Raw genomic sequence first — 25,837 nt, 5'->3', positions numbered from 1 at the left:
ATCTTGTATTACAGTAATAGTTGTGATATAAACATGTTTCATTTGTTCCTGGAGTTTAGAAATGTCTCAGTAGTGTAGAGGCTTTTATCAGAGAAGCCTACAGTCCTGTGTGATTAGACCCTGCTTTACCTCATTGCAGCAGCCAATTTATAGTGCCCAGTAGCTGCAGGCACTTGCAATTCTCTCTTTAAAATTCTCATTTTGTTCAGAAGTTCTCAGTATTGCAGTTCAGGCTTTTTCCTTTTTCTGTCTGTCACTCCCAGATTTCACTGAAAATGCTCAGTGTTTCGAAACTTTCCTTCCTTGTGAGTATTGGGTATGAGTCCTACTGACATCACTGGCAGCTTTTAACAGCTTTTATGGCAAGTGGCTACTAATTCTGAAGAAAATCTCTTTGAAGAAACAGCTCAAGTAAAAGCTAATTCTGTGTGTAGCCCAGCTGAAAATTGCAATTACCCTGTTGCTATGACAGACTCTGATAACTGTTGTTTCTTCCTCTATGGGCAGACCAACGCCAGTCTCAAAGGACTATAACAGGAGAGGAGCTTCCCAAGGAGAAGGCTGCAGTTCACACAGCTGTTAGAAGTGTGCTGCTTCACCCCAGTTTTGTCACTGTTCCCTTTTTCTGTTTCTAGGATTACTACTTGCCCTATCTGGCTTTGTGGTATTGCTTGGTGTGTTTTCCTTTTGCTAGTGCCTAGACAATGGTCACCATTGTTTCACCTCCTTACTGACCACTTGAGACCCTCTTGTTAAAAGCTCTATGCTTCAGGGGAACAGAGAGGTGCCTGCTTAGGGACTGGGGTGAAGAATTACTGGGGATTGGTAAAACTAACTTTCTTTTTTCTCCAGGATGCTGAAGCAGCATCCCAGCCCTACAGACTGTCGCTCTTTTTCATGCTCTTTAGCAACACTGCTTGAGTGCAGTGAAAACCACAAAAGACATGTACTAATAAGGGCAAGGTAATTTTGGATTATTGTGAGTGTTTTTGTGTTTGCTCTCCCAGCTCAATAGGAAGCCTTTGATAAGCGTTTTCCTAAATAGCTTTGCACGTGAAATGGGGAAGTCTACTCTCTTCTCTTAACAAACAGCCATTACATGAGAGGATTTTTTTTCCCCTCTTGGTACATTCCAAGAAGGCTTTATACCTATGCTGGTTACTGATTGATGGTTCAGTGCTGAGCTCCCTTCAATTTTGCAATAAACCAACAAGGAGGCCGAGACCACAAGTTTACAGAAAATGACTTATTTACTCAACTGGATTTACAAGAATGACAAAACCAGATTTAGTAGTTTCAGTGTGGTCCTAGGAAGGGCAAGAGGAGTACTTGAAAAATTGTGCTGTATAAATAACCAAATAAAAAATAGTTTGCTTATTCTTCTGTATAAAGCAGTCATATTTCAGTTCCTAGGCTAACTCTGTCCCAGGACCTGCAGAAACTTTCAGCATATGTAGAAACTGTGCTATTCCCAACAAACCTGGGTGCTGGGGTTTAGGTACTTTAATAAGTATTTTTATTTTCCAAATGTGCTTCCAGAAAACTGGCATCTGCTGAAGTCAAATGATTTGAATGAGATTCTATTGGCATGATAATGTATAAAGAGAATATAAAAAGTGATGCTGTCTTCTGGGTGAATCTTAGAAGCAGCAATTACATGTCCAGGTAGGACCCCTTCTTATTTGAGAATTTCTCGTTTCCAAGTATCAGCACCTATAAATACGAGGGAAATGATTGGAACAGTAGACATGATTTTAAGGTTCCTAAAATTAAGAATTTGAAAATATTGTTCCCACTAACTTCTTTTGTTTCTTTCCAGGTTTTCTAACAGTAGTAGGCAGGATTCTTCTTGCTATTGTAATACCTCTAATACTTACAAGGGATTAGTTTACAAACTAAGTGTTAGGATAGAAGGATATTAGGCTTTAGGACAGTAAGAATCTTCCCAAGATTGGGAAATTGTATGGTTAGGCTGTTGTAAGGTATTTTAAGTAATGGACTTTTTCCCAGGAATGGTTTTGAAATTTGAATCTGAGTGAGCTTTTACAGTTTTTGTGATTTGATTGGATTTGTGGACTGAGGGGTGTAAATTTTCACTTGTTAGTTAGCTGTACTAGTTACAAGTGAATAGACTGAAAGGTTAAAAGCAGTGATTGACCGAGCTCTATAGGAGAGTGAGCGAGGCAAGTTTCCAGTGTTACTGAGCTGTCTAGTTCACCTTTTCATCTTTGTTTTTTAGCAGTAGAGGGTGTTTTCCATTTATGCACAGTCATTGGCTGCGGAGGCCCTACATTCTGTATTTGTCGCAAGGTAGAAACAGAAAGCAATAACAAAAACTCCTTACCTGTTGCACGTGTCAACACACAGTTGAGTGTGGAGAGGGATAATGTTTTTCTGTGATTCTTAGCACCATAGTGATGCCTCTGGTAATAAAAGTATTTTGTTTGATAAGTTGATGCTGGAAATGGGAGCTTCTATTAAAATACTATATATTTTTAATAGTATGTATTTTAATATGACATTAAAATATCATATAGCAAAATTCTCACTTTTGAATGTTCTGCAGGAGGACGATAAACTCATCATTTGCATTGCTCATCTTAAGTGGAAGCTACACTTGGCTTGTACTGATGCCCAGTATCTGTCAAAAGCAATCACAGTAGAGACAAATTCTCCTTACCTACCTAACCTGTGAACTTGACGCTTCTCATGTACTAGACAGGATAAATCTGATCTGCTCTTTAATAGCAGATCTCCAAGGAAAAGTTGAGGAACTGCTGTTGCTGATTCAATGCCAGGCAGTCTATTAAATCTGCTTGGACTTGTGACCCTCGCCTGTTTCCAGGCAGTATTTAGCAGTGAGAGGTACTGTCTTTCAAGTGTGGCATCTACCAGGGGAATATCCCAACCTTCTTTATGACGTTGATGATTCGTAAGCTGTCATACTGTAAAGATCAGAACTAGCATTAGATTCCGTGTACACGTGTCTAAAGCAATGTATGACACTCAACTGCTTCTCTCCCTGCACAGATGTGACTGCTTGTCGGAGAGCCACACAGCTGTTTCACTCCATATCTCCTTTGACTACCTGCATATTGTTTCCCTATCACCCATCTAGCAGCTTCTCTCACACATCTATTTGCAACTGTCTGAACATACTGAACCATTTCAAAGCATAAAGGAATGGAGCTGAGCACATCATTCAGTTTGGTGAAAGGGTTGCTGGGGAAAACTTATTACATTCTGTAGCTTTGACACTGGAATCAAGTGGGATCAACGTTCAGGTCATCAAAATGACTGTTTGTACTAGGAGGCACTACTAAAAATACAGGGCATTGTCTGGATGCCACTCTTCACCATCAACATGATCTTATCCAAAGTTTTACTCCTGAAAAATAGAATAAATCTTAGCTATTTCCGATAAGGGTAGGTATGTAAGCCTTCATTTGAAGAAGTATATATTCAGAAGAGTTTTCTAAATATGTATGCCTTGACTTTTTTCTTTGGAGAAGGAATTGAGGAAGGGACTGCTTTTCTTCCTCTTGTTAGCAATACATAGCTTCAGTTTGATCCAGTGAGAGTTCAGAGTACTCTACACACCTTCAGAGTGAGTTGAAAACTGTCTTATGGTAGGTGCCCAACAGAATTAATATTGATTGATGATGATAAGTTGATAGGAATGCACAGCTATACCTGATGGAAAAATTCTGCTGTAAATGAGGCTGCAGATGTGTGACAGGGAATTTGACACCATATTTACTGCTTAGCTAACCACCTCTTGATTTTTACTTAAGGGAGGACTAAATCTCTGTGGCTCTGCAGGCTTGCAGAAATAAAGGATAATTTTCAGTTTATTCCAAAATAAGCACTCTGTATGTACATGTGACCCCTTTTCAGAGGAAGCATACTGATTCAAGATAGTATTTAAACATGTATTTAAGCAAGTGTTTAACTACCACTGAAGTCATGGAACTAAGGATACACTTAATTCCCATCCTCAGAAAGAGCCAGAGAGGAGGATTTGCTGGGTAAGACTGTGCCTTTTTACAGTCACTTTTTAAACAGTATAACAAGGTGTCTAGGATATTGTTAATACTGAATGATTCCTGAAGGGCTCATCAGAAACTGAATTCTAAATTCAGATGCATTGCTTGAGTTTAATGTCAAGGGTGAAGATCATTTACAGTCCTACATCTAACAGTGCCATGGAGTTCCCGGTTAAAGAGGAGGCTAAAAAATGTGAAAGATGAAAACTAGTTGTCTTGTGGTTGTTGTTGCTAATTCTTTTGATTTTTGAAGCCTATGGAATTAGTTTACTTTGAAAAGTGGGCAGTATGAAATACAATGAGTTTAGATCTTTTTTCTTTTTTAAAAAAGATCCTTAAATACAGTAGCTTTTCTTTAAAATATAGGACATACATAAACAAAATACATGATGGCACAGTACGAAGCTTATCTTGGCGCAGGTTTGGGATGACTGCATTGCTTACAGAGCTTTTGACATTTGTGAATAATGTGATCACTGCAAATTTGTGCCAATGAAAACTCCATACCCCACCAGTGTGTGTGTGTGTGTGTAAGTGTGTGAGTTTGTTCTGCTGCAGCACATTTTTAGTACCTGGCCGAGGGAGAGTTTCAGTGTTGTGGCTAGATGCTGTTGTATCTCCTACTTGGCTGCTAGGATAGCCTCTAAGGAAAAATGAGGCTGTGGGTTTTGTAACACAATGAAAACTAGCTACTAGGAGTTACTTAAAAGGAAAGGTCTCACTGCCATTTCCTTATCCCTCCCCATCCTTATCTGCCTATTCCTTTCACAGAATCACAGAATGGTTGAGGTTGGAAGGGGCATCTGGACATCATCTAGTCCAACCCCCCTGCTCAAGCAGGGGCCTCTAGAGCATGTTTCCCCGGATCGCATCCAGAGGGGTTTTGAATATCTCCAGCGAAGGAGACTCCACAAGCTCTCTGGGCAACCTGTGCCAGTGCTCCGTCACCCTCACAGGAAAGAAGTTTTTCCTCAGGTTCAGATGGAACTGCCTGTGTTTCAGTTTGTGCCTGTTGCCTCTTGTCCTGTCGCTGGGCACCACGGAGAAGAGAGTGGCCTCATCCTCTTGACACCCTCCCTTCAGATACTTGTACGCATTGATGAGATTCCCCCCTCAGTCTTCTCTTCTCCAGGCTGCACAGGCCCAGCTCTCGCAGCCTTTCTTCAGAGGAGAGATGCTCCAGGCCCCTCACCCTCTTTGTAGCCCTCCGCTGGACTCTCTCCAGTCGCGCCATGTCTCTCTTGTACTGGGGGGGAGCCCAGCACTGGACACAGTACTCCAGGTGAGGCCTCCCCAGGGCTGAGTAGAGGCGGACCTCGACCTCCCTCGACCTGCTGGCAACACTCTTCCTCATGCAACCCCAGGATACCATAGGCCTTCTTGGCCACAAGGGCACAAGTGCTGACTCATGGTTAACTTGTTGTCCACCAGGGCTCCCAGGTCCTTCTCGGCAGAGCTGCTTTCCAGCAGGCCAGCCCCCAGCCTGGACTGGGGCATGGGGTTCTTCCTCCCTAGGTGCGGGAGCCTGCACTTGCCTTTGTTGAACTTCAGGAGGTTCCTCTCCGCCCAGCTCTCCAGCCTGCCCAGGTCCCTCTGAATGGCAGCACAGCCTTCTGGTGTGTCAGCCACTCCTCCCAGTTTAGGATCATCAGCAAACTTGCTGAGGGTGCACTCTGTGCTTTCATCCAGGCCATCGAGGAATACATTGAACAAGACTGGGCCCAGGACTGACCCCCGGGGGACATTGCTAGCTACAGGCCTCCAACTAGACTTCATACCACTGACCACAACCCTCAGAGCTCTGCCATTCAGCCAGTTCTCAATCCATCATTTGCCTTGAACTGGTTCTGATATTTGTCCTGTCACAAGGTGAGACAGTTCAACTCGCTGGAATGGAAGATAACCTGGCAAGAGGGAGGGAAAAAAAGTGACTTTTTTTTCATCGTTGCTAAGTGATTTTTCTTACCTTGTGGTGTGGTGAGCAAGAAAGCCATTAGTGGCTGCAAAGGATAGTGGGTGCCAGGCCTTTCTCTGTCTGGTTTTGGGTGCTTATAGGTACATCCAGCAGCTCTGGAGGAAGGAGGAGATGAGTGTAATATATTTCTTGTGTATTTGCTGTTGGCAGTATTGCAAGTTTTACTTTGAGCACCTTAACCTAGGTGTAAGGCTAAACAAGATTATGTCATCTGCCATGTCAGTGTTCATTATGGTGGTTATAAATGCCCAGTCCCAAAGGCGCAACCCTGTGGTTAACCTGGGCAGGATGGTGTTAAAAGCAGCTGAGGTTTATCTAGAGCTTGCAATCTGTAGCCGAAGAGCATGCTGGACATCATTATGGGACTCTGAGGGACTTGAACTCCTATTGAGTAGATGAGGATTTGACTTACAAGCTTTTCAAATTAGTCCTGATTGATGCAGTCCATAAAGCCTTCAGACACAACTCTGAAGCCCAGTGGACCACCATGCCAGTTTACAGAGATGTGTGGGCTGGTGTGAGTGGGGAGGAAGAGCTGTGGTCTTGGTAAAGGCCACAGATTCCGTGACACTGTTGGTAACTTACATCATGCTGCCTCGAGAATACCTAATGGCCCTGCAGTGCCGCTGTTGCAGTTATGTTTCCATGATCTGATAAAGCTTATGCAGCAACTTGAATTAGAAAAAAAAAAAAAAAAAGGAGAGTATGTCATATCATACAACGTAGTATTAGAAAGCAAGAAAAAGCCACGGTCATAGGGAGGGAGGAGCAGTGGAGGAGAGGGGGGAAATTCCTCTTCCTTTTAGCAGTGGCTAGTTCTTAATTTGTCCCAGCAGTATTGTGAAACCACATCCGTGGAGTAGCATATAAGATTCCCTTCTCCCTTCCTCTGCTGTGTACAATACAGCTGAAAATAGGCCATTAATTTTAAAGAGAATATTTGTGGAGTGGAATCTCCTCTCAGTGCAAGAATTAGGATCACTTTGGTTCTTTAAAAAAAAAAAAAAAAAAAAAAGGCCTGAAGCTCTTTTCAGTCTCTTTAAGTAGAGAGCAATTGTAGTTGCAGAAATTGCAACTGCTTAGAGATCCAAAACATTATGCCTGCATTTTCTCACTGTGGAGTTGACAGTGTTTACCTTAATGCTTTCTGTTATTAGAAAAAAGTGTATATTCAGAGGTGCAATAGACTGCTAATAGTTCATGTCATCAGAGGCGACGTAAATGTTTTCATAGCTCTGTATGGGTACTATATTCTACTGTTGTTCATTAGAATGTCCCGACTGCAAAAAACATCGAAAAAGCCTCTTGTGTATAGATAGTCCTGTGAAATTTAGTACTCTTGTGTTTCAGATCAGTGGGGGATTATCACCACAGCACCTTTCTTCATGGCACTGTGTTTGAGCTAAAAGAAGGAAGTGTATAAGCTGCATGGAAATAACTGGGAGAATAGATTTCCTGTTTGTCTTGAAAATTCTAAAATTTTGGTTTTACTTAAAATGGTCCCTTGACCAATTAAGTAACCAGGAAATTCTCAAAATATTATTCTCTTGCTGTGAAGAAAATGACGCTTTTTTTAAGGGATGTCAGATTGGTCATCTAAGACCAATCTTTCTTCAAAATGGTAGTTTTATTGTAGGCGGTAGTCTCTGTCTGCATGTTGTTTTATATTTCATCTTTCTAACAATATCCCTTTTCTGCACTGTTTGCAATATTTCTTTTAGTTAATGTAGGTAGTTCAACATTTTCTGTGTTGAATTTGCTGAAGGTCAGAGTGGGTCTTTGCCTGTGTACCAGTCCTCATCTGAGCTGCTGTCTGCCTTCTGGTAGCTGTAAAAATTCATTTTCCCTCCCCCTCTCCCTGTCTGTTTGCAGGTTATCTTGACGAATCAGATTACCACATGGCTGAGCAATGGCCTTGCAGTCCAGGCAGACCTGGTGTCTCCAGCTGATGATTTGTCCCTGTCAGAAGGTAAGAGATCTGTTCTGTCAGAACTGAAACTCTATACTGACACAAATCCACGTTGTAACTTGCGGTCTTCTGTTGATATTCAGGGGCCTGTGAGAGTGGAGTTATCAAGCCTAACATAAAACATAGACAGGGAACAAAATGATTTTTCAATTTCTTTGAAAATTTATTTTAAAAAAAAAAAGAGAGAGAGAGAGATTGCCTTAACTGTACTGATTGCCTTAAGGTACTGATACTTCCTAAGGGCTGGGAATGAATTTTCAAGCCTTTCTGTTCTGTAATGTTGCTCAGCATTGTTCTTTCATTCACATGCATTTTCAGCATTATTTTTCTTCCATCTCCTGGAGCTACTGCTGGAGTTAATACCAGGCTAGGCCACAGATTTGGTCTGATCTGATACTTACCGTGATTCCACAGAGAAGTAGCTGGCCACAGATGAAAGAGCAAATACTCTCTCCTATCCCTTGCATTATGCCACTCAATTTTCACGTACAGTGCCTCAAACTGCAGCTTTCAATACTGCATAAATGTAGTATGAGCTTTTGTGTGATGCTATGTGCTATTTTACATCTTCATGTTTCTTTGTCTGTTTCTGTACTGGTCTCTGAGTAATGAACTTTGTGCAGAATTGGAGACAAGCGTTAAGTATTTTGAGGGTAAAATGAGGGCTAACGTTGCAAAGAGAAGTAGTTAATTCTGAATCAGGTTTTGTAATGTAACATAGTAATTTCAGCTTTCCCAGTTACAAAGAATAGTCAGAGTACCCTGTGTCAGGGATAGATGCACAGAAGATTATTATATAGAGTTCAATTTATATGTAGGCCCAAATGTATGATGATAAGCATCTTTATCTCATTCTTTGTTTTAAATTAAAGATCTAAAGTGGTAAAATGTGCCAGAATGACACTTGTTGAAAATGGAAGCCTTTGTTTAGCTTCAGAACAAGAGCAGCACAGATAGCAGCAATGTAAACTCTTTCAGTAATTTAAGGGCAGATTTAGTAAAGAATTGCAGGGATGATAAACTTTCCTTCTCTCCCTTCCTTCCCTCTTCTGTCCACTAATACTGACAGATGTGGCATTTGTATGCTGTGTCATATACTGGTAGAGCAGAAACAATTGTGATGCAAAAACAATTGGTTTTCTCTTCCTGTTTTTCTCAACCACGTTCTGGGTTTACAGTTTGCTTCAGTTTTTAACCTGTGCTGGGAGCATCACAGAGATCCCACATCAGGGATTAACAGTGTTGGGGAAGTATTTTGAGCTGCTGTATACAGTAAGGACTAAGGATAGCCCTGCTGCCAGACTACCTGAACAGTCCTTTTGCTGTCAGTCTCCTGCTGATGCGCCCGTCTGTTCCCAAGCTACCTCCTCACACACTCCAGCCGTAGAACAGCACTCTTTACCAACCACACAGAGGAGACTCCACTGCCCAAATCCCTAGTCAAGACAAAACCATGCTGAAGTCTTAGTTATGGTAAGAAACCAAGGGAGGTGGTGGGCTGCAAAAACAATTGTCCTCTAACAACCTTTTCCACTGGGCCACGCATGCATGTACTTGGATAAGGAACGGGCAAAGACAGCCTGTTGGGTGAGAGTTTGGTAGGGAAAGAGATGAAGCCTGGAGGTCTGGTGGGAGTGAGGCTGCAAAGGGGTTGCCGAAAGAAAGCATAGGATACCCAAAGAATTCTCCTCTGACACCTTCTTTCTCTGGGCTCATGGATGGGGGGGTCCTGGGGTGATGCTCAGTCCAAGACGATTTTGAACTTTAGGGTTGCAGATAGGGCTAGGGGAACGGTTAAGGTTTGGAGATAGACAAAAGGGAGAGCTACGTCTGGATTGCGCCTGAAAAGGATCCTGCAAGGGAAGTGTTGGGCTGCAGAAACAATTGTCCTCTGACAACGTTTTGTGCTGGGTGTTGCGTGAGCGTCCTTGCCTAAACCCAGCCTGACCTATGGTTAGGGTTAGGTTTTGGAGACAGACAAAGGAGAGAGCTGCATCTGGATTGAGCCTGAAAAGGATCCTCCAAGGGAAGTGTTGGGCTGTAAAAGTAATTGTTCTTTGACAACATTTTTTGCTGGGAGTTTCATGGGCATCCTTGCCTAGAACGATCCCACAGTACATTTAAGTTAGGGTTAAGGTTAGGGTTGGGGTTAGGTTTTGGAGAGAGACAAAGGAGAGAGCTGCAGCTTGATTACGTCTGAAAAGGGTCCTCCAGGATTAGTGTTGGGCTGAAAAACAGTTGTCTCCTGACAATATTTTGTACTGGGAGTTGCATTGGTGTCGTTGCCTAGATTTAGTCCAACCTAGCGTTAGGGTTAAGGTTCGGGTTGGGTTTCGGAGAGAGACAAAGCAGAGAGCTGTTGCTGGACTGTGCCTGAAAAGGGCCCTGCAAGGGAAGTGTTGGGCTACAAAAACAATTGTCCTCTGACAGTGTTTTCTGCTGGGCCTTGCATGGGCATCCTTGCCTAGACTCAGCCCGCACTAGGGTTAGGGTCAGGGTTTGGAGAAAGAGAAAGAGGAGAGCTGCAGCTGGATTGAGCCTGAAGCGAGGCCTCCAATGGTAGTGTTGTGGTGCAAAAACAATTGTCCTCTGACAGCCTTCTTCGTTGGACCTGCCTTGGGCGTCCTTGGCAAAGGCAGCCTGCGGGGTTAGGGTAGGGATAGAGATGCAGTGGGAGTGGGGTTGCAAAGGGGCTGCCAAAAGCCCCAGCAGGCCCAGGATGCCCGGAGAATTCTCCTCTCTCACCTTCTTCCTCTGGGCCTGCAGATGGGGGATGATGCTGGGCCAAAGCTGATTTTGAGGGTTAGGGTAAAGGATAGGGTTATTGGTAGGGTTATGCGTAGGTTTTGGGAGAGAGACAATGTCTCAAAGTCCATTGAGAGCTGGGCTGCGAATGGGCTTCTAAGGAAAGTCCTGGGCTGTATAAGGAAGTATTCTCTAAGAAGGTTTCTCGCTTGGCCATGTATGGACGTTTTTGCCTGGAGTCAGCCCTGACTAGGGTAGGGTTAGGGTTAGAGTTCAGAGAGTGGCAAAATGCAGAGTTGTGGTTGGACTGGAACTGAAATGGCCCTCCAAGGGAAGTGTTTGTCTGCAAAAACTGTTGTCCTCTGACAATCTTTTACTCTTGGCCATGGAAGGAACAGCCAGTGTTGAATCATAGGAGAAGGACTAGCATAGGAGGAGGGATGAAGCCTTGAGATCCAAAGGGAGTGGAACTGTGAAGGAGCTACCAAAGGCGGCCTAGGATGCATGGGAATTTGTCTTCTGACAATTTTTTCCTTTCCCCTATAGATGCAGGTCCTTTGCTCAAGCTCAGCCAAAGGCGACATTTAATCTTATGGTTAGCATTAGGAGAGGGACAAAGCTTAGCAGTAGAGCTGGAATCAGTCTGCAAAAGGGTCTGAAAGGAAGAGCCATGCTTCACAAAAATAGTCTTCTGTCAACATTTTTTATACGGGCCATGGATGGGGTTCTTGGTTAAGGTTTCACTGATTCAAAGGTTAGGCTTATGTTTTGGGCTAGGGTTATGTTTAAATAGATCCCCAAGGTAAGACTTCCCCTTTACCATCACTTTCAATGCAGTTTTTTTGAATGAAAGCCCCATAGAAGGACATCGAAGATTCACTGGTGCCGTATGACTGCTTCTCATCTGTGCCTGTCCTCTGGGAAGGGCCCTCACTGAACTGAAAGGGATGGTGAAAAAGTGGGGTCCTGAGCCTGCAGGGCATCATCTCTTTCAGCTTTCCACGCTGCTGCTCAACCCTGGCTTTCTGCTACTCATCACTCAGTCTCTGCCCAGGGGATATTGTACTTGCCCTGCACTAAGCCTTTGGATTACAAAGGCCCTTACCCTTCACAGGGCTGCTGGATGTCGGTGGCCCAGCCACGAGTCACTTAACTTAGTCGCAAGGGCGGATGAGCTTGACCATGAGGAATTCTTTCAGGATTCACACGTTCTGGTTGTATTTATGTGTTGCTCTTCATCACCTGGTCCTGTGCATTTTTTCTCTAAAGGTTAACCTCATTCCATCACTCTGATTCTGCTATTTCCCTCCCTTGCTTCCCCCATCTGTGTCTCATTATTTCTAGATGCATCCTCCTATTCCTCCCGACATTCTGATGTTTTTGCCCTTCCTCTGTCCCAAACCTCTCAGTTCTCTGCCCTCATACTCTCTTCTCCCCACCAGCATAGCCCCAAATCTACTCCCCACATCTTCCACCACCCTAGCTGACTCTCACCCCGTGGAGGTGGGACTCTGGGTGCTTCTTCCCAGTACCCCATGGAGGGTCCTGGAGGTGCCCTGCCAGCAGTGAATTGTCCACCTCTGACAAAAAGAGGAATTTCAGGCCCATTCAACATTTGATTTCTCTGTTTATGTTGCTGTCAAAAAATAGAAGTGTGGCCGATGTTTTTCTGCATTGGGGATGTTGGCCTCTGCTGAGAAAATCCCCCCTAATTGATTTCATATTAGCTGTTGATCAGCCTAAAAGTAGTGATCTTTTATCTTCCGAGGATATTGGGTTACTTTAAGAATCCTTCATGAAGTAGTCGTCCGTGTTAGTGTGATACTCAGCATATTTACTCCTATTTTACAAATGTGGAATTCTGTAGGGAAGTGCACAAGGTGAGGATATTCCAAAGTCAAGAACAGAAGCCAGATTTATGACTGGGTTTTTGCCTCCCTCTTCTCTTTTACTCATCACCAACTTCAGTTGAATTTGAACCAGTGACCTAGATGTGAATTAGTCACTATATTATTAGTGACTGTAAGTCACTAATAATTAGTCCTATAAGCATTATTAGTTCTATAAGCAACTGAGATCTCTTGGTTTGTATATGTCCAATATGTTGTTTTAATCATATCTGAAATCAGAGTCCTGTCACTGTAAATGGTTTGCTAAAAGGATAATCTTTTTTTTTAGGCAGAGACAGTAATGATATTTGCAGACTGAATATGTTAGTAGATAGAAATGGAATGTTACAGTGGCTTTTATTCTTGTTTCTGATTGAGCTTTCAAAGGGAATTTCTTAAGTTGTGTGTTAGATTAGTCAAGAAATCAAGGAAGCTGTTCATTTGGTGTCTGACAGTAAGTTAATCTTATAAACAAGCTGAAAGGACGTTCTCAAGCTGTTTCAGAATCAAAGTTTGTCTTCTGCAAAATTATAATCTAGTACACAAAAACTTGCATCCTATAAACATGTTAGATTTTGAGAATATAAAAAACTTTTTAAAAGCAGCACTGACACCCTGTCACCTATGTAGCAATGGAAGAACTGCTGAACCCTGCTAGTTTGCACTTATTGTGGCAAATGGCTATGTTCAGCTAAATTTCCTGGGTCTGTGCATATTTCTGCTTCAAGACAGACAGAAAAACATCAATTTTTAGTTTGCTGCAAGTTATGGCAGTGAATACAACAATTGCTGTAGCTATGGGTTGAGGTCCTTGTATTCATTCAGCCTTTAACTTCTTACCAGTACTATTGTCTGAAGGAGTTGAATAAGACCAATGTTTTTCTACAACTCTAAAACTCTCAGGCACGCTTCTTCACTAGGAACCAAACTCAGTTTAATTTTTACCCGCTCTGTTGATGTGTCAGCCATACAAGAGTTCATACTGTATGTCTTAGTGAAGAGATTCTTTCGGTATAAATAACATGAGCTGTTCTTATCCAGTTTGCTTTGCATATCTGGTGTAAAACTAGTCCTGTAAATTAGCTAGTTTAAAATACCATTTGTGTAGTAAATCCATCTGTGACATGAGATTATTATAAAAGACCATACTATTCTTACATAGCCTTCTTGCAATCCCTGTCGTCATAGAGGTTAGACTGAAGCATGATCTAAGTGCTGCTATTTCACTTCAGTCCTTGCTTTGTAGAAGAGTCTCTTTTGAGCTGTTCCAATCACATACAACTTTGAGCAACTTTAAAGTTGTTCTAAATTGCAGTCATGGTCAGATCGGCCCATGGCCGTTTCTTGGCTTCAAAATCTGACCTGAAGAATTAATACTCGATTATTTAAGTGTATACCAAGTACTCCTCACCCCAGTGAAAATAATCTCTGCAATAGTTAAAGAAATAAATTTAAACTACTTAGGCTAAGCAAACAGTAGAAATAGAGTGCAAACATCCACAACAAAATATTTTGTGTGACTGTTAACTGATGTTTTTAAAAAGTTATCTATGGCTGTGACTGCTATTTTTGTTATTTTTGCAAAGTTCACATGATTGAATTTTGCCTAATGAAAAGGATCGAGACGCGAATTCTAAGCTAGTGTGTCTTGCGTGCTAGCGGGAAAGTGAAATTTGTGTGTTTCATAAGTCTCAGAAACCGCAGGTTAAGCGAAATTAAGCAAATTGTGTTCTGGTGCAGAGTTGGGACAGTATGACCTACTTGAGATCCCTTCTAGTCCACCAGCATCTATCATATTAATGTATCTGCCAGCTGCAAGCTCAAACTTCCTCTGGCAGACATCAAAGACCCCATCTTTCTTGGAAAAAGGTCAGGAGCGTTATTTTTACGAACAGGAACAGAATCCTTCTCCCAGCACGCACAAAGTATAAGGCAAGAAAAGAAATTCTGTCTCGGGCTTCTTCAGTCTTAGCTAACACTTTCAAATATTTGTTTAGAAAAGTCAGAATGATTTTGTTTAATGCTGTCTATAAACTTCTGCTAGCTCTGGGGAGCCCAGCATTCAATCTTTTGCCATTTGTGTTCATCAAAGTTTGTCATAGCATTGTATATTTTTAATGCATGGTGAGAGCAATGAGTTTGGTCTGACCTTTTCATCTTTGTTGCTGTGATCTTAAGTTCTTTTAAGCTGTTGAATAGAAGTAGGCTTTTGTATTGTGGAGACTGAAGGGAGCTAAGCTACCACAACATATCTGCCACAACACAATTTTGCTGCTTTCAGTCTAGGGGTTTAGTCTGTGGAACAGAGTGGACTATCTGGAGCTCGAATCCTTGGCCTCTATTCTTTGCTTTGCCTTTGCTTTTCTGTCAGACTGTGATCAAGTCACTTAACTCTTCAGGCCTCAGTTTCCCTGTTTTTAATGTGGGGATATGTTCTTACTTCACAATGGCTGTTTTATGTTTAAAAGATATTCCTCTGGGGAAAATAATGCGTTGATCTACTGTTGGCCCCAGAATAAGATCAGTTCTTTAGTTTCCCTGAGCCTTTCCCTGCTCAAATCCCTTTTTTTTTTTTTTTTTCAGTCCTAGCACTGAATTGAGAGAAATCACTGAAGGAATTAATAAAAGCACTCAGGGGCCCTGAAAAACTAGAAGTTGTTGGTTGTTTTTATTTATTTATGTATTTATTTATGTATTTATGTATTTATTTATGTATTTATTTATGTATTTACTGATTTATATGTTCATGTTTAAAGTTACCCCTGCAAGTAACTTAATAAAAATCCTAAAGAATATTCTGTAGGAATACACATATATCTGTTTTGCAGAAACTGTAAACTTATGAACAGAGCAGCTGTTAAACAAGTTTCTAAAATACTTCCTGTTTGCAGTTTTGCAGCCAGTACAGAATAATACTTATCCTAATGAAATGTTCCAGCATGTTAAGAATTTAAATTTATTAGAAAGAATCATAACATTTTGATGTGTTCTAGGCCTTTGGTATTTTAGCTGCATGCTCTGTAAAACCTTTTATCAGCTGATTTGCACAATTTTGCTTGATAGAGGAGCTAGTTTGTCCTGGAAACGCTGTTATTTATTTATAGTAGTTTTTTAAATGGGACAATTCATAAATTAATATCCTATCTTTTTAATAGGAATCCACTCTGATTTTCTGAGACCCAAATATTTGAGAATAGTAACTAGAAATCTTTTTTGTTGTCATCATTATGGAATAATCTGTATGGAGATTACTAGGCCTATTTATAAAACTAGGATAGTCTCTTCAATTTGGTGTAGTGGAAAAAAGATCTTTGCGCTGTGTTCCCTTATGAGACCCTGTAAGGGTTAGTGAATTTTAGTTATGCAAAAAGAGAATGAGTGCACATAACGCTAGTGCTATTACCAGTTTATGTGGGAGGTGAGTTCCAGCAATTAAGCCATGTCTGTGCATACTGAAGAGGAAATTACTGAACTGAAATTGAGATGCGTGTGTGGACACTGAAGACTAAAACAGATCCCTGAAAAGTTAATGGAGTTCTGTGTTTGTATTATAGCTTAACTTGGTAGTGAAATGCTCAAATACATCTTTTGCCCTCTACTGTCATGATGATATGGGGAATCGTAGCGAGACTGCCGTTATTTTTACTGTGAAGTATGAACTGCCACTTCTCACCTGCTGTGTTGCCACTCAGGCCCAAGACCAGTAACCATCTGATGCTGAGGTAGCAAAGCTCAATGAGTCCATAAGCCAACCGGGTTATGTCTCCCGGTCTGAGCCCCTGGAATCTATAACTTTAGTGTAGGAGTTGGTAGAGTTACTCAGCTCATTACTTACCTTAGTTCCAATTCGTGTGGGTTGTGTGGAAGAAGTAGAGTGGCTTCTTTTTAATCCTTTTTTTTGCTGCTGGACTACTTCTTGTCTCGGCAATCTTGAAGAGACTCCCCCAACAAATACCCTGCAGCCCTCTTTACCAGGCATCTGAACAATGCTGCAGCAAGCCTTTTGTTCCTTCAGTCTGTTCTCTGTCTTTGAGTTACTTCTCCGGCTTCAGACTCTTCATGGAGAAGTTTATAGGGCCCACATATACTGAAAGGTGAGGAAGGAGTTAATCTTCCTTAGCCCTGTAGGAGTCAGAAAAATACGTAGCATGTACTCTTCAGGATAGGTAACTGACAGACACCAGAAAAGAGACTTTGATAAATCTCAGTAATTTGGGTTGGAGAGAAAAAGAGCCTGCTCAAAATAATAGGTTTCCATGCTTGTACTTGAACTGTGTTTGTGTAACTCTGTACTCCTAGAAATAGTGCAGTCTGCACCTGAAAGTTGAAGGAAAAAAACCCTTCTAGCTGTTGAGAATGCATCAAGGAAGTGCACCATCATTACAGGGCCTGGAACAAATGATATAACCGTTAGGGGAAATTATATTGTGATTGTATCTGCAAGATGCAGGGCTGCAGTGGTATATGGAGCAATTAGATTTCATGATAATAGAAGTCATATCAGCCTGTACTAATTTTGAAGCTATATATCCAGAAGTGGGAAGCAGTGACATACAACATTCAGCCAAATTTTAATGGTTTTTTAATAAAGAGATAGATCTCAGTTTAACAGTGTTACAGAGACTGTACATGTACACAGTAGTTTCAAGCTGAATGACATTTGCATGATCGTTTAATCTAGACTGTGGAAGGGTAGGAAACCGTCAGCAGGAGCATTCAGAGGACTCTATAATATTCAATTTAAGAGAATCTCCATTCCTCATTTCCTAATTGCTATGATGATAGAATACCAAGTTTTACTGCTTTGTTGTGGTTTCTTTTTGAAGATGTGACATGACTTATAATCATTAATCAACAATTTGTAATTCAAAAACCCTTCAGGTACATGTGCTGGCAATCACTCATCTGTATAATCACAGGCATGGTAACAGGAACGCTTGCAGTCATAGTCAAGCACTCAGGAATTACCACCTCTCCGCTGCTAAGTAACTTACCTCTGCCGAGACAAAGTGAGACTCAGTGCATGTGTTGCACTTTCCAATGCAAAGTAAAATGAGTTTGCATAAATCACTGCTACCTGCAGTAGTTTATTCCTCTTTTCCTTTGTACTGCGATAAACTGAGAGCATGCAAGGGTCAGTCACTGGGTTTCAGTTGATGGGGCATAGCTGTAAAGCACTGTAACAAGACTGCAATTGGTCATCTCTTTTTACCCTAAAAATGTTTTAAAATAAAATAAACTAACTCATGTTTCACTGTGGCTGAATATAGAAAATGTGTTCTAATATAGATTGGAATTTAGGTTTCTGTTTACACCATACAAGTACCATTAAAGAGACCTAGTTATTTAATGGCAGTAATCCCTTCTCCTCCTCCTCCCCCCCACCACATCCTGTGCAGAGTAAAAATGATTGAACTGCGTTTTAACTGTAGTCCTGCAGATCAGTGGCTTGCATCAGAAACACAAGACGTGATCTGGCTCTAGTTACGTTGTGCAGCCCTATTCTGTACTCCAGTTGTTAGTGAATCTGCTCTATACTAACTTGATCTTTCAAATTACATTGTGGAAATGAATTCAAGGGTAAGACAGAGCTAAACACCATTTGTCTCTGGGCACAACGACCAGTCAAATTCTGTTTGATGCTGTTCTTAACATACTGGTTCATCCTTAAATCAAGGACAAATGGAGACTGAGAAAAACAAAAATAAAATTGAATCCTCATTATTCAGTAACATTCAGTCCCGTATCTTCTGGAGTTTTATAGTACCAGCAGTGGAGCTCCCTTCTAATGGGACTGGGAGGGATTGGAACGATTCATAGACATGGGAAAACATCACTATGGAGGAACTATATTTGGCTTGTGGCATTGCATGAAGCGTATGGCTCAATTTCAGAACTTGAACCGTTTAAGAGTGGCTCTAGATGGAGGTGTTATGCAGAAGGAGAGGCCAGGAAGAGAGAATGGAGAATGATTTCAAAGTCTGATGCCGAAGTTCTAGTTTCAGTTCCAGCTGGATTTCCTCTGGATTTACTGCAGGATGTTTGAAAAAGTGGCTTCTTGTTAATCTCAGGCAGCCTCTGTGATTGATGACTCTCCTTAATCGTAAAAAGAGCATGGTGGTGTTTCTGCTTAATTTGTGTGTATTTCCTGCTTTATTATTGTAATAATGATTTATTGTCTTAAATGATGCAAGTTTTACAATCCATTAGCTTTTTTTTGGAGATTGAGGCTGGGTGCTCTGGCATGTGAATGAACTTCTTCCCAGTGACAGTCTACTCCTAAAAGGTTAGATTCAAACCCAAACATAACATGATAATAAAACAAAGTGTATAGCATATGGTCTCTTAATTTAGTGAAAATAGGCAAGCTTGAGTTTGAGCAGATTTTGCATGCTCCACATGGGCCAAATTCATTTAATTTGGATTCTGCTTGTCTTCTCATAATAGCAATACATGGGAAAAAAATAGAGGAGCGTTCAGAGAAGAGCAACTCAAGTGATCACAGTGTTGTACAGAAAGATGGGTGAAGAAATGGTAGAAAGAGGAAATGCCTGGAGCTTAGCTAGAGGAAGGCTTTGTTTATACTAATTTCTACTCTCATAAAATTTCCTACTGTTGTGCAAATCTCACAGGCAAGCTGCAGTCACAGAAGGCTCCTGGGAGAGCTGGTGCTTAACTAGGTAAACATTACCTCTTTAAAGGAAGGGTAGAAAAGGGAGTGGCTCAAGTATGGGTATAGCACTATTAACATTGGAAAATTTGTTAGGAGAAAACCCAAAGCAGACGCTAAGCAGCTATGATTCTCTGGGAGTAATTTGAGCTATTTTGATACCTGGCAGGGGAGCTGTTGTTTCAGACTGGCACGTGGATATGTAATGGAATAGTATGAGCTCATTTAAGCTGAATATCAAGAAGTAGTTCCTGAGTGTGAAAGCTGTTAGACCAGCTGTTCCCAAATTGTTTCTGTTTGTGTCTCTATTTCTGGTGGTGAACTCACTCCAGCCGAGCTTGTGGTCCTACATACTAACATAAACAACTGAATCTCTGTCAGACTTGTGACCCTACTCTGTGCTGCTGTGACCCTGGTGGAGGTTATGACCCCTAGTTTGGGAGTCACTGGGTTAGCCTGTCAGATAGTCCTGCTAGGGAGGTGGTGATATGCCCCATCCAGGCCAGGATCGTCACAACAAATGCCTTCATATCCCACAGTAATTTGTAGGCCCCTGCCACCAGTTGGAAAATGTAGCCTATTAGATCTGACATGTCACTTTGGTACATCAGGGACATCTCAGAGATCAAAAGGTCATAGTCCTCCCACGCTGCTTCAGCCTTTTTTCATGGAGTTGCCTCTTTGTCTGTCTTTGCTGCCAGTTGGCTGGTCATCAGCCCCAGCTGCCGTGCAGCACAGTGGCTCAGCCACCACTGCTGAGTGTAACCCAGCTGCCCCTGGCAGTTCTGCCCCATTGCTGTTCTATCTTGCTGCTTTTCGTAAGTCTCCGTTTCCAAAACAGTTCTCCCTGAATACTCCTTGCCTTAATTCAGGGATTGAGGACCATGGCTCTCTTTGAGTAGTTAGAAGTTCTATTTGAAGTAATTAGAAGTTATATAGGGTAATGATACTGGAGGTGGGTTAGATCTTTTCCTCTATTTTATAAAATTGTAGTTCTAAATCTGTAAATGTGAGCGCAGTCTTAGAGATGCGCAATGCCAATGGGGAAATAAATACAAGGTGGCCTCATGTGGTTGCTGCTGTAGTCTGCAAAACTATTGTCTTTGAAGCCAGATAAAGCAAACAGCCTTTATCATATAAAATGCTAACTTTAAGATGCCTTTATTAGAGATCTGATTTTTGTGCTTTGGTCTACTGCAGCGTTAAATCGAGTTTATATGCAACAGAAGCAGATTTCAAGCAGATTTCTGTTTTTTGAAAAGCACTCACTACCAGCAAGATATTTAAATATAAAATAATAACATTTTAATAGCTAACTGACTTGATAATCCAAGGCCAGTGAGTTCATAATTTACAGTCATGGAAGATAAGTGTAGGACTGTAGCATCATGGCATGAATCTGGCAAGGGGAGGAGCCTAACTGGAAAGGATAATTCATTGTACTTATTTTTTTGTGAATGGATCCTTGAAAATGCCAATGAGGGGAGAAAGGAGAGAGGAGGAGATGGTGCAGAAAAATGTGACAACTACTTATCGTTTGGATAAAAAAAAAAATTGCATAAAATTACCTGGAGTTTATTCTGTACAAGTCTCAGTTTCAGAGCTCTGTACAGGGTCCTTTGTTTACCAGTACTGGTGGACTGATTTTTTGTCAGGCAGGTGCATAGAGAGCATTCAACTGAAAATAAGAAATAAGTTGTATGTGTAATCCCCAGTGCTGCTGAAGGAAATAGTCAGAAAGTGTTGTTATAGGCTTTTTACTGTACTCACCCCTCCCAAATGAAAAAAAAAAATTGTTTCTGAAACTTTTTAAATGGATCATACCTTGAGAACCAATTATATATCAGAAAATGGAGCACAAATTCTCCTCCATCAATCCAGGATGGATATGGTGCACAGTGGAGCCATATCCGATTCATAGTACCTCTTAGGTAATCAGGTTAATATCTCTCAAACTCAATTTATCCTTTTGATACTGAGTCTTTTGTATGCCATGTTTCATATATCACATTCTGTTGCAGCTCTGTGGCCTTTCAGTAATTTCCCTGAAATCTTTATGTAGTATGTCTGCACTCTTTTGAGCAGTTCTTGGGACGTGCATCAATTAAATAAGTTTCTGGCACTCTCTTAATGGCATAGTTTCCCTGGCGTCAAAAACTGCTCCAAAAACTGAGATCATTTGTTTAATTTAAAAGCAAAAGGTTATGGAAAAACAATGTCAAGCTCCAACAGCCAAGCCCCTGTAGCTTTGAAGAAAAAAAATCTAATAAATTTGATGTTGTGTATACAAAATAAATCCTTGTGTTCCTCTTAAAATAATATTTGATTTCATCTTTTCTTTTCTTTTCTTTTTTTTATTTTCCTTGCCTATCTTTTATTTTTAATTCCTTTTTTACATATTAGGTTTCCAACTTTTTACCAAACTTTATTGGTTGCTGGTTTTGCTTAGCAAACTGGTGGGCTGGATTTTGTCAGCTGGGTCTAAAGAAGAACTGTAAATGATGCAGGATGGTTCATGATTAAAATTCCTGATAACCAATGTCAATCCAGAATTGTGTTTTAAATGATTGATGCTTCTGGCTGTAGGATACTCTGCGAATATATACTATAAAGGAGTTTGCTGTTTTCTCAAGTACGTTGAGAGTTGATGTACGTAAGTTCCCATATTCTGCAAGATCCCTCCAGTAAGATTCATTCAGTAGCTCAGATATTTCTTAGGGTGAATCTATGTTAGTATTTTCATTCAAGAGCAGTAATGTGGTGTTGGAGAAAGTTCTCAGTTGTCTTCAGTTACTGGATGTTTGTTCACTATATAGAGTGGTTTTGGTGTGCACTAACTAGAGATCTTTTATAGGAAGTTAAACAGAAGCTCCACTCCATGCTAGCCAGGTGTGCTCATGGAGGCAGAAGGCTCTAAAGCAGTGATTGGTCCTCTAGGCAGTTTCCAACCCTAGCCATGGTGGGGACGTTCTTGCCAGGGAACGAAACCAAATCTACTCTGAATAGAATAGAACAGCAGACGCACATACAGTGTAGCAGTAAGGGCATTAACACCAAACGTTTTGGTCTGCTGATCCTTTCCTGTTGTGCCAGATTAGTTGCTGATGTAGACTTGCTTATTAAACAAACGTGTGAAATGCTTTTTTCCATGTGTGTTTTTATCTAAGATAAGGCAGGCAATACAAACCACTTTGAGAGAACCATAGGAAGGATTAGCAGTAAGCTGAAATGCACATTGTCTGAGTGAGGGAACTTGCAGCTATCCAGCTCAGGTAATGCTTGAAGAGAAGAAATGACAGGATGACTTTTAGCAAAGGAACAGCTGAAATCCGAGTTGTGCATTTGAGGAGCTAGTCTGAACTGAACCCTAAGCTGCCATGTCTTTTGCTGTTATTATTGTTTATGATATGTGTGCCTGCCCTTGGCCTACAGTCACATCTCTCAGCTGCAGTGAGCACATGCCCTACGTACGGAATTATTGGGTCCGGTCCTCAACATCTACTGCCGAATGATCCTTCAGAAGTCCCACCAAACTCCCTTTTATCTCTCTGTTCGTTTTGACTTTTTAACTTAAACTGGTAATGTTGATGCTTTCTTTTATGAATTGAAACAGTGGCTGTCATGCTTAAGAGTTAATTAACATTGAAAAATTGCTGTTAGAAAACTGCTACCCATTGAAAGACAAGTGAAAAAGAAGATAGGCCTGCAAATGTTTGGATCTTTAGAAGTCAGTAAACCTGCTTCTGTTAGAGTTCAGCAGGAATGAAAAAAATGACTGAAGGTGAAATTTAGGATAAAATTCAGTGCCTTCAAACTATATAGTGTCAGTCAGTGACCTGATGTGAATCTCAGGAGGAAGAGTTCACGGTGGATTCAGGACCTCACGATCTTTGGGGTCTCCTTTTCCTGAGGGTACATCTGCTTTTTAGTCACTGCTGTGACAATAGCGTGTTACGGTCATGTGTGCTAGCATGAAATGAGGTAGTTGGATCCAGAGGGCTCCAGCGGCAGATGAGTCACAGAGGCAGAGAGGTCAGCACAGACTACTCATCTTAGAATTTACTATGCATCCTGAGATGATTCTTCCTGCTGTTGAAATGAGATGTCTGTTGTCTAGATGGGGAAATCCTATGGGTGAGAGGAGGCTCTACCCACTTCTGTGCCATTCTGGCAGTGTAAAGGAGTTGGAAAATTTACTTTAATGAGCTCACTGTGGCTTTTCCACTGGTGGGGATATCTTGTAAATGTCTTTCCCAAATGTTAGAAAGAAGTATTTGGGTTCAGAAGGGTGAATAGTAATCTTGAGCAAGACAAATGGCCCACAGTAGGGCAGCCCATGCAGTTTAGAGCGACTGTGAGACTGCTGTAGATTCAGCCAAGGATTCTGTTGTTCTTATTTTCTATTGTATTTAAGGTGGCAGAAATTCACCTGTAGTTTGATGTAGTGGAGTATTAGATCAGATGATTTTCAAACAAATAAATAAATGTAACCTGCAGCACCTGTAAAGCTCTGGATTTTCAGCAGACTTTAACATGATAAAATATTTCTTACTTGATCATGCTAAAATCTTTTTAACAGTTGTTTTAATGGAAATATAAGTGTTTCATCAGAAGTGATGTGTTTTGTGGAGATGCATTTGGCAAAATAACTCCTGGATTATTGTCTGAGTCTTTCTTTTTCTGTCTTTCATCCCTCCTGCCCAAAAAGTATTGTTTTGCAAGGTCTTGCTTTTGCTGCAACCTTCAGGAATCAAAATGGAAATAAAATGGTTTTCCAGCCAGCCCTACTTCTTAGCTCCATATGAAATTATGTGGTATTTGTCTTGTATTTTACACAGGTATCTGTGGAAATGGGGAACAATATTCTAATTTTTAGATTAACAATTGCCTTCCGGTGGTAGTCTTGTACATAGCGGTGAGCAATCACTAAACTCGATAGTGCCATTGAAAACCTTTGAGAGCTTACTGCCTGATTTCAGCAGTTTAATTGCTTCTGATGTGTTATTGCTTCAAAACTTAATAGCTGTTTCTGGTTATGATAAAGTTGGTTTAAACCTGCAACCTTTTTTAAACTGAATTTGTTGCAGCGTGGTTTCCTTCTTTGGCACCCTCACAATGTTGTGGTCCTGGGTGTCAGTGGAGTCCTCTTCGTCTTGTGGGGTCTTCCAGTGCCCTGATTGGTAGTGTTCAGTACAAACTCCTCAGTCCAGGGACTTGTGCCTTACCTTTCATAGCATTTATTTAGCCCTGAACTTACTGTTTAGCTAATAAACCAAATGATGATAAGTCGCGGTCATCTCTTTTGTTTATCTTCTTTTGCATCACTTGACCGTGTTGTAGAAACAAAGTAAACATTAATACAACATCCTCCCTCTGCTCTGTCTCTGATTATATTATTAGAGATGCTTTATACTGGCAGGTTTGGGAATCAGGATGGTTATACCAGGTCAAAAAGTCCAACTAACAAAGCTTAAAATGTTTATCTGAATCTTTTAATCCATTAGCCACTAAACCCAGTAGCTACTGAAAATGCCACACTTTCCTGCCATCTGCCCTGCAAAATCCCTGCAAAAGAAAGAATTAAAACAGGCACGTGGGAGATATGTTTACTGGCAGGGCTCTCAGTCGGCTTCCGATTTGATGGAACTACAGAGCTGATCAGTATACAAAATAGTGTGGTTCATTGTTTATCCTTGAAATTTTAGCAGAGAGATATCAAACGCTGCTCAAATGGCCTGGCCGCAGCCTACACGTTTGAAAGAACCTGGTGATTTTGGTTAGCCTAGGTTCTGGAGCCTATCTTGAGATGGCTTGAAAGCATCTGTTTTATGTTTTGTTTCAGTTTTGGATTGTATTTTCTTTTATAAAATCAGGCCCCTAAGAATCAGACCCTTCACATTAGGCTCCCAGATAAAATGCATGTACTAAAAAAATGTTTTCCTATACTTCTTTTATACTTTTGAAAATAACTTTACCACCTTATCTTTTCCTGTTTGTTCTAGGACGGCCATTAATATCACTTCCATGTTCTTTTACATTTCCTTTTGCGTTTGTCCATCTGCCTGTTTTTCTTTCTTTTCTTCTACATCCTGAGCACTACAAGTTGCCCAGAGAGGCTGTGCAGTCTCCATTGTTGGAGGTTTTAAAAACGTGGCTGGAACCCTGAGCAACTGATCTGACCTCATAGTTGTACCTGCTTTCAGCAGGAGGTTGGACTAGAGACCTCCTGACGTCACTCTCAACTTGAATTATCCTCTGATCCTACTTTTATTTCTGTATTTTGTCCTTGCCCTTTCTTACCATCTTTTTCTATATATCCTCCTCTTTGTTGTGCACACGTTTATTACAATTAATTATTAACCTTTACACAAGGTTGCACATTTTGATGAATCTCGAATATGGATTTTATCTATTAACTGTGGGCTGTTACGAAAGACAGAGATCTTACTCTCTTAATCTATAACTCCTTAATTATAAATTCACCTACTTTATTGCTGTTAAATGTACAGTTGGTTTGGGGAAGATTATCTTTTCTGTCAGCTC

At 41.0% G+C, this 25,837-nt stretch overlaps 1 protein-coding gene and 1 pseudogene across 15 annotated transcripts in view; both read left to right on the top strand.

Annotated features, from left to right (window-relative positions):
* RAD51B (RAD51 paralog B) overlaps window positions 1-25,837 on the top strand; it is a 419,964-nt gene that overhangs the window by 183,074 nt on the left and 211,053 nt on the right. For all 15 annotated transcript variants that reach the window (XR_011141499.1, XR_011141501.1, XR_011141498.1 and 12 more), the window contains one exon: window positions 7,894-7,990. Coding sequence is in view for 11 of the 15 variants with exons in the window: in XM_068946195.1 (XP_068802296.1) it covers window positions 7,894-7,990 (97 nt within the window). In the remaining 4 variants the exon portion in view is untranslated. The remainder of the gene's footprint in view (window positions 1-7,893; window positions 7,991-25,837) is intronic.
* Window positions 4,436-6,779, top strand: LOC138067331 (large ribosomal subunit protein eL15-like; annotated as a pseudogene).

This window comes from Struthio camelus, chromosome 5, assembly GCF_040807025.1.
Source record: "Struthio camelus isolate bStrCam1 chromosome 5, bStrCam1.hap1, whole genome shotgun sequence".
Taxonomy (NCBI): Eukaryota; Metazoa; Chordata; class Aves; order Struthioniformes; family Struthionidae; genus Struthio; species Struthio camelus.
Note: the sequence above shows the minus strand (reverse complement) of the source record. Positions and strands in the feature narration are given on the sequence as shown.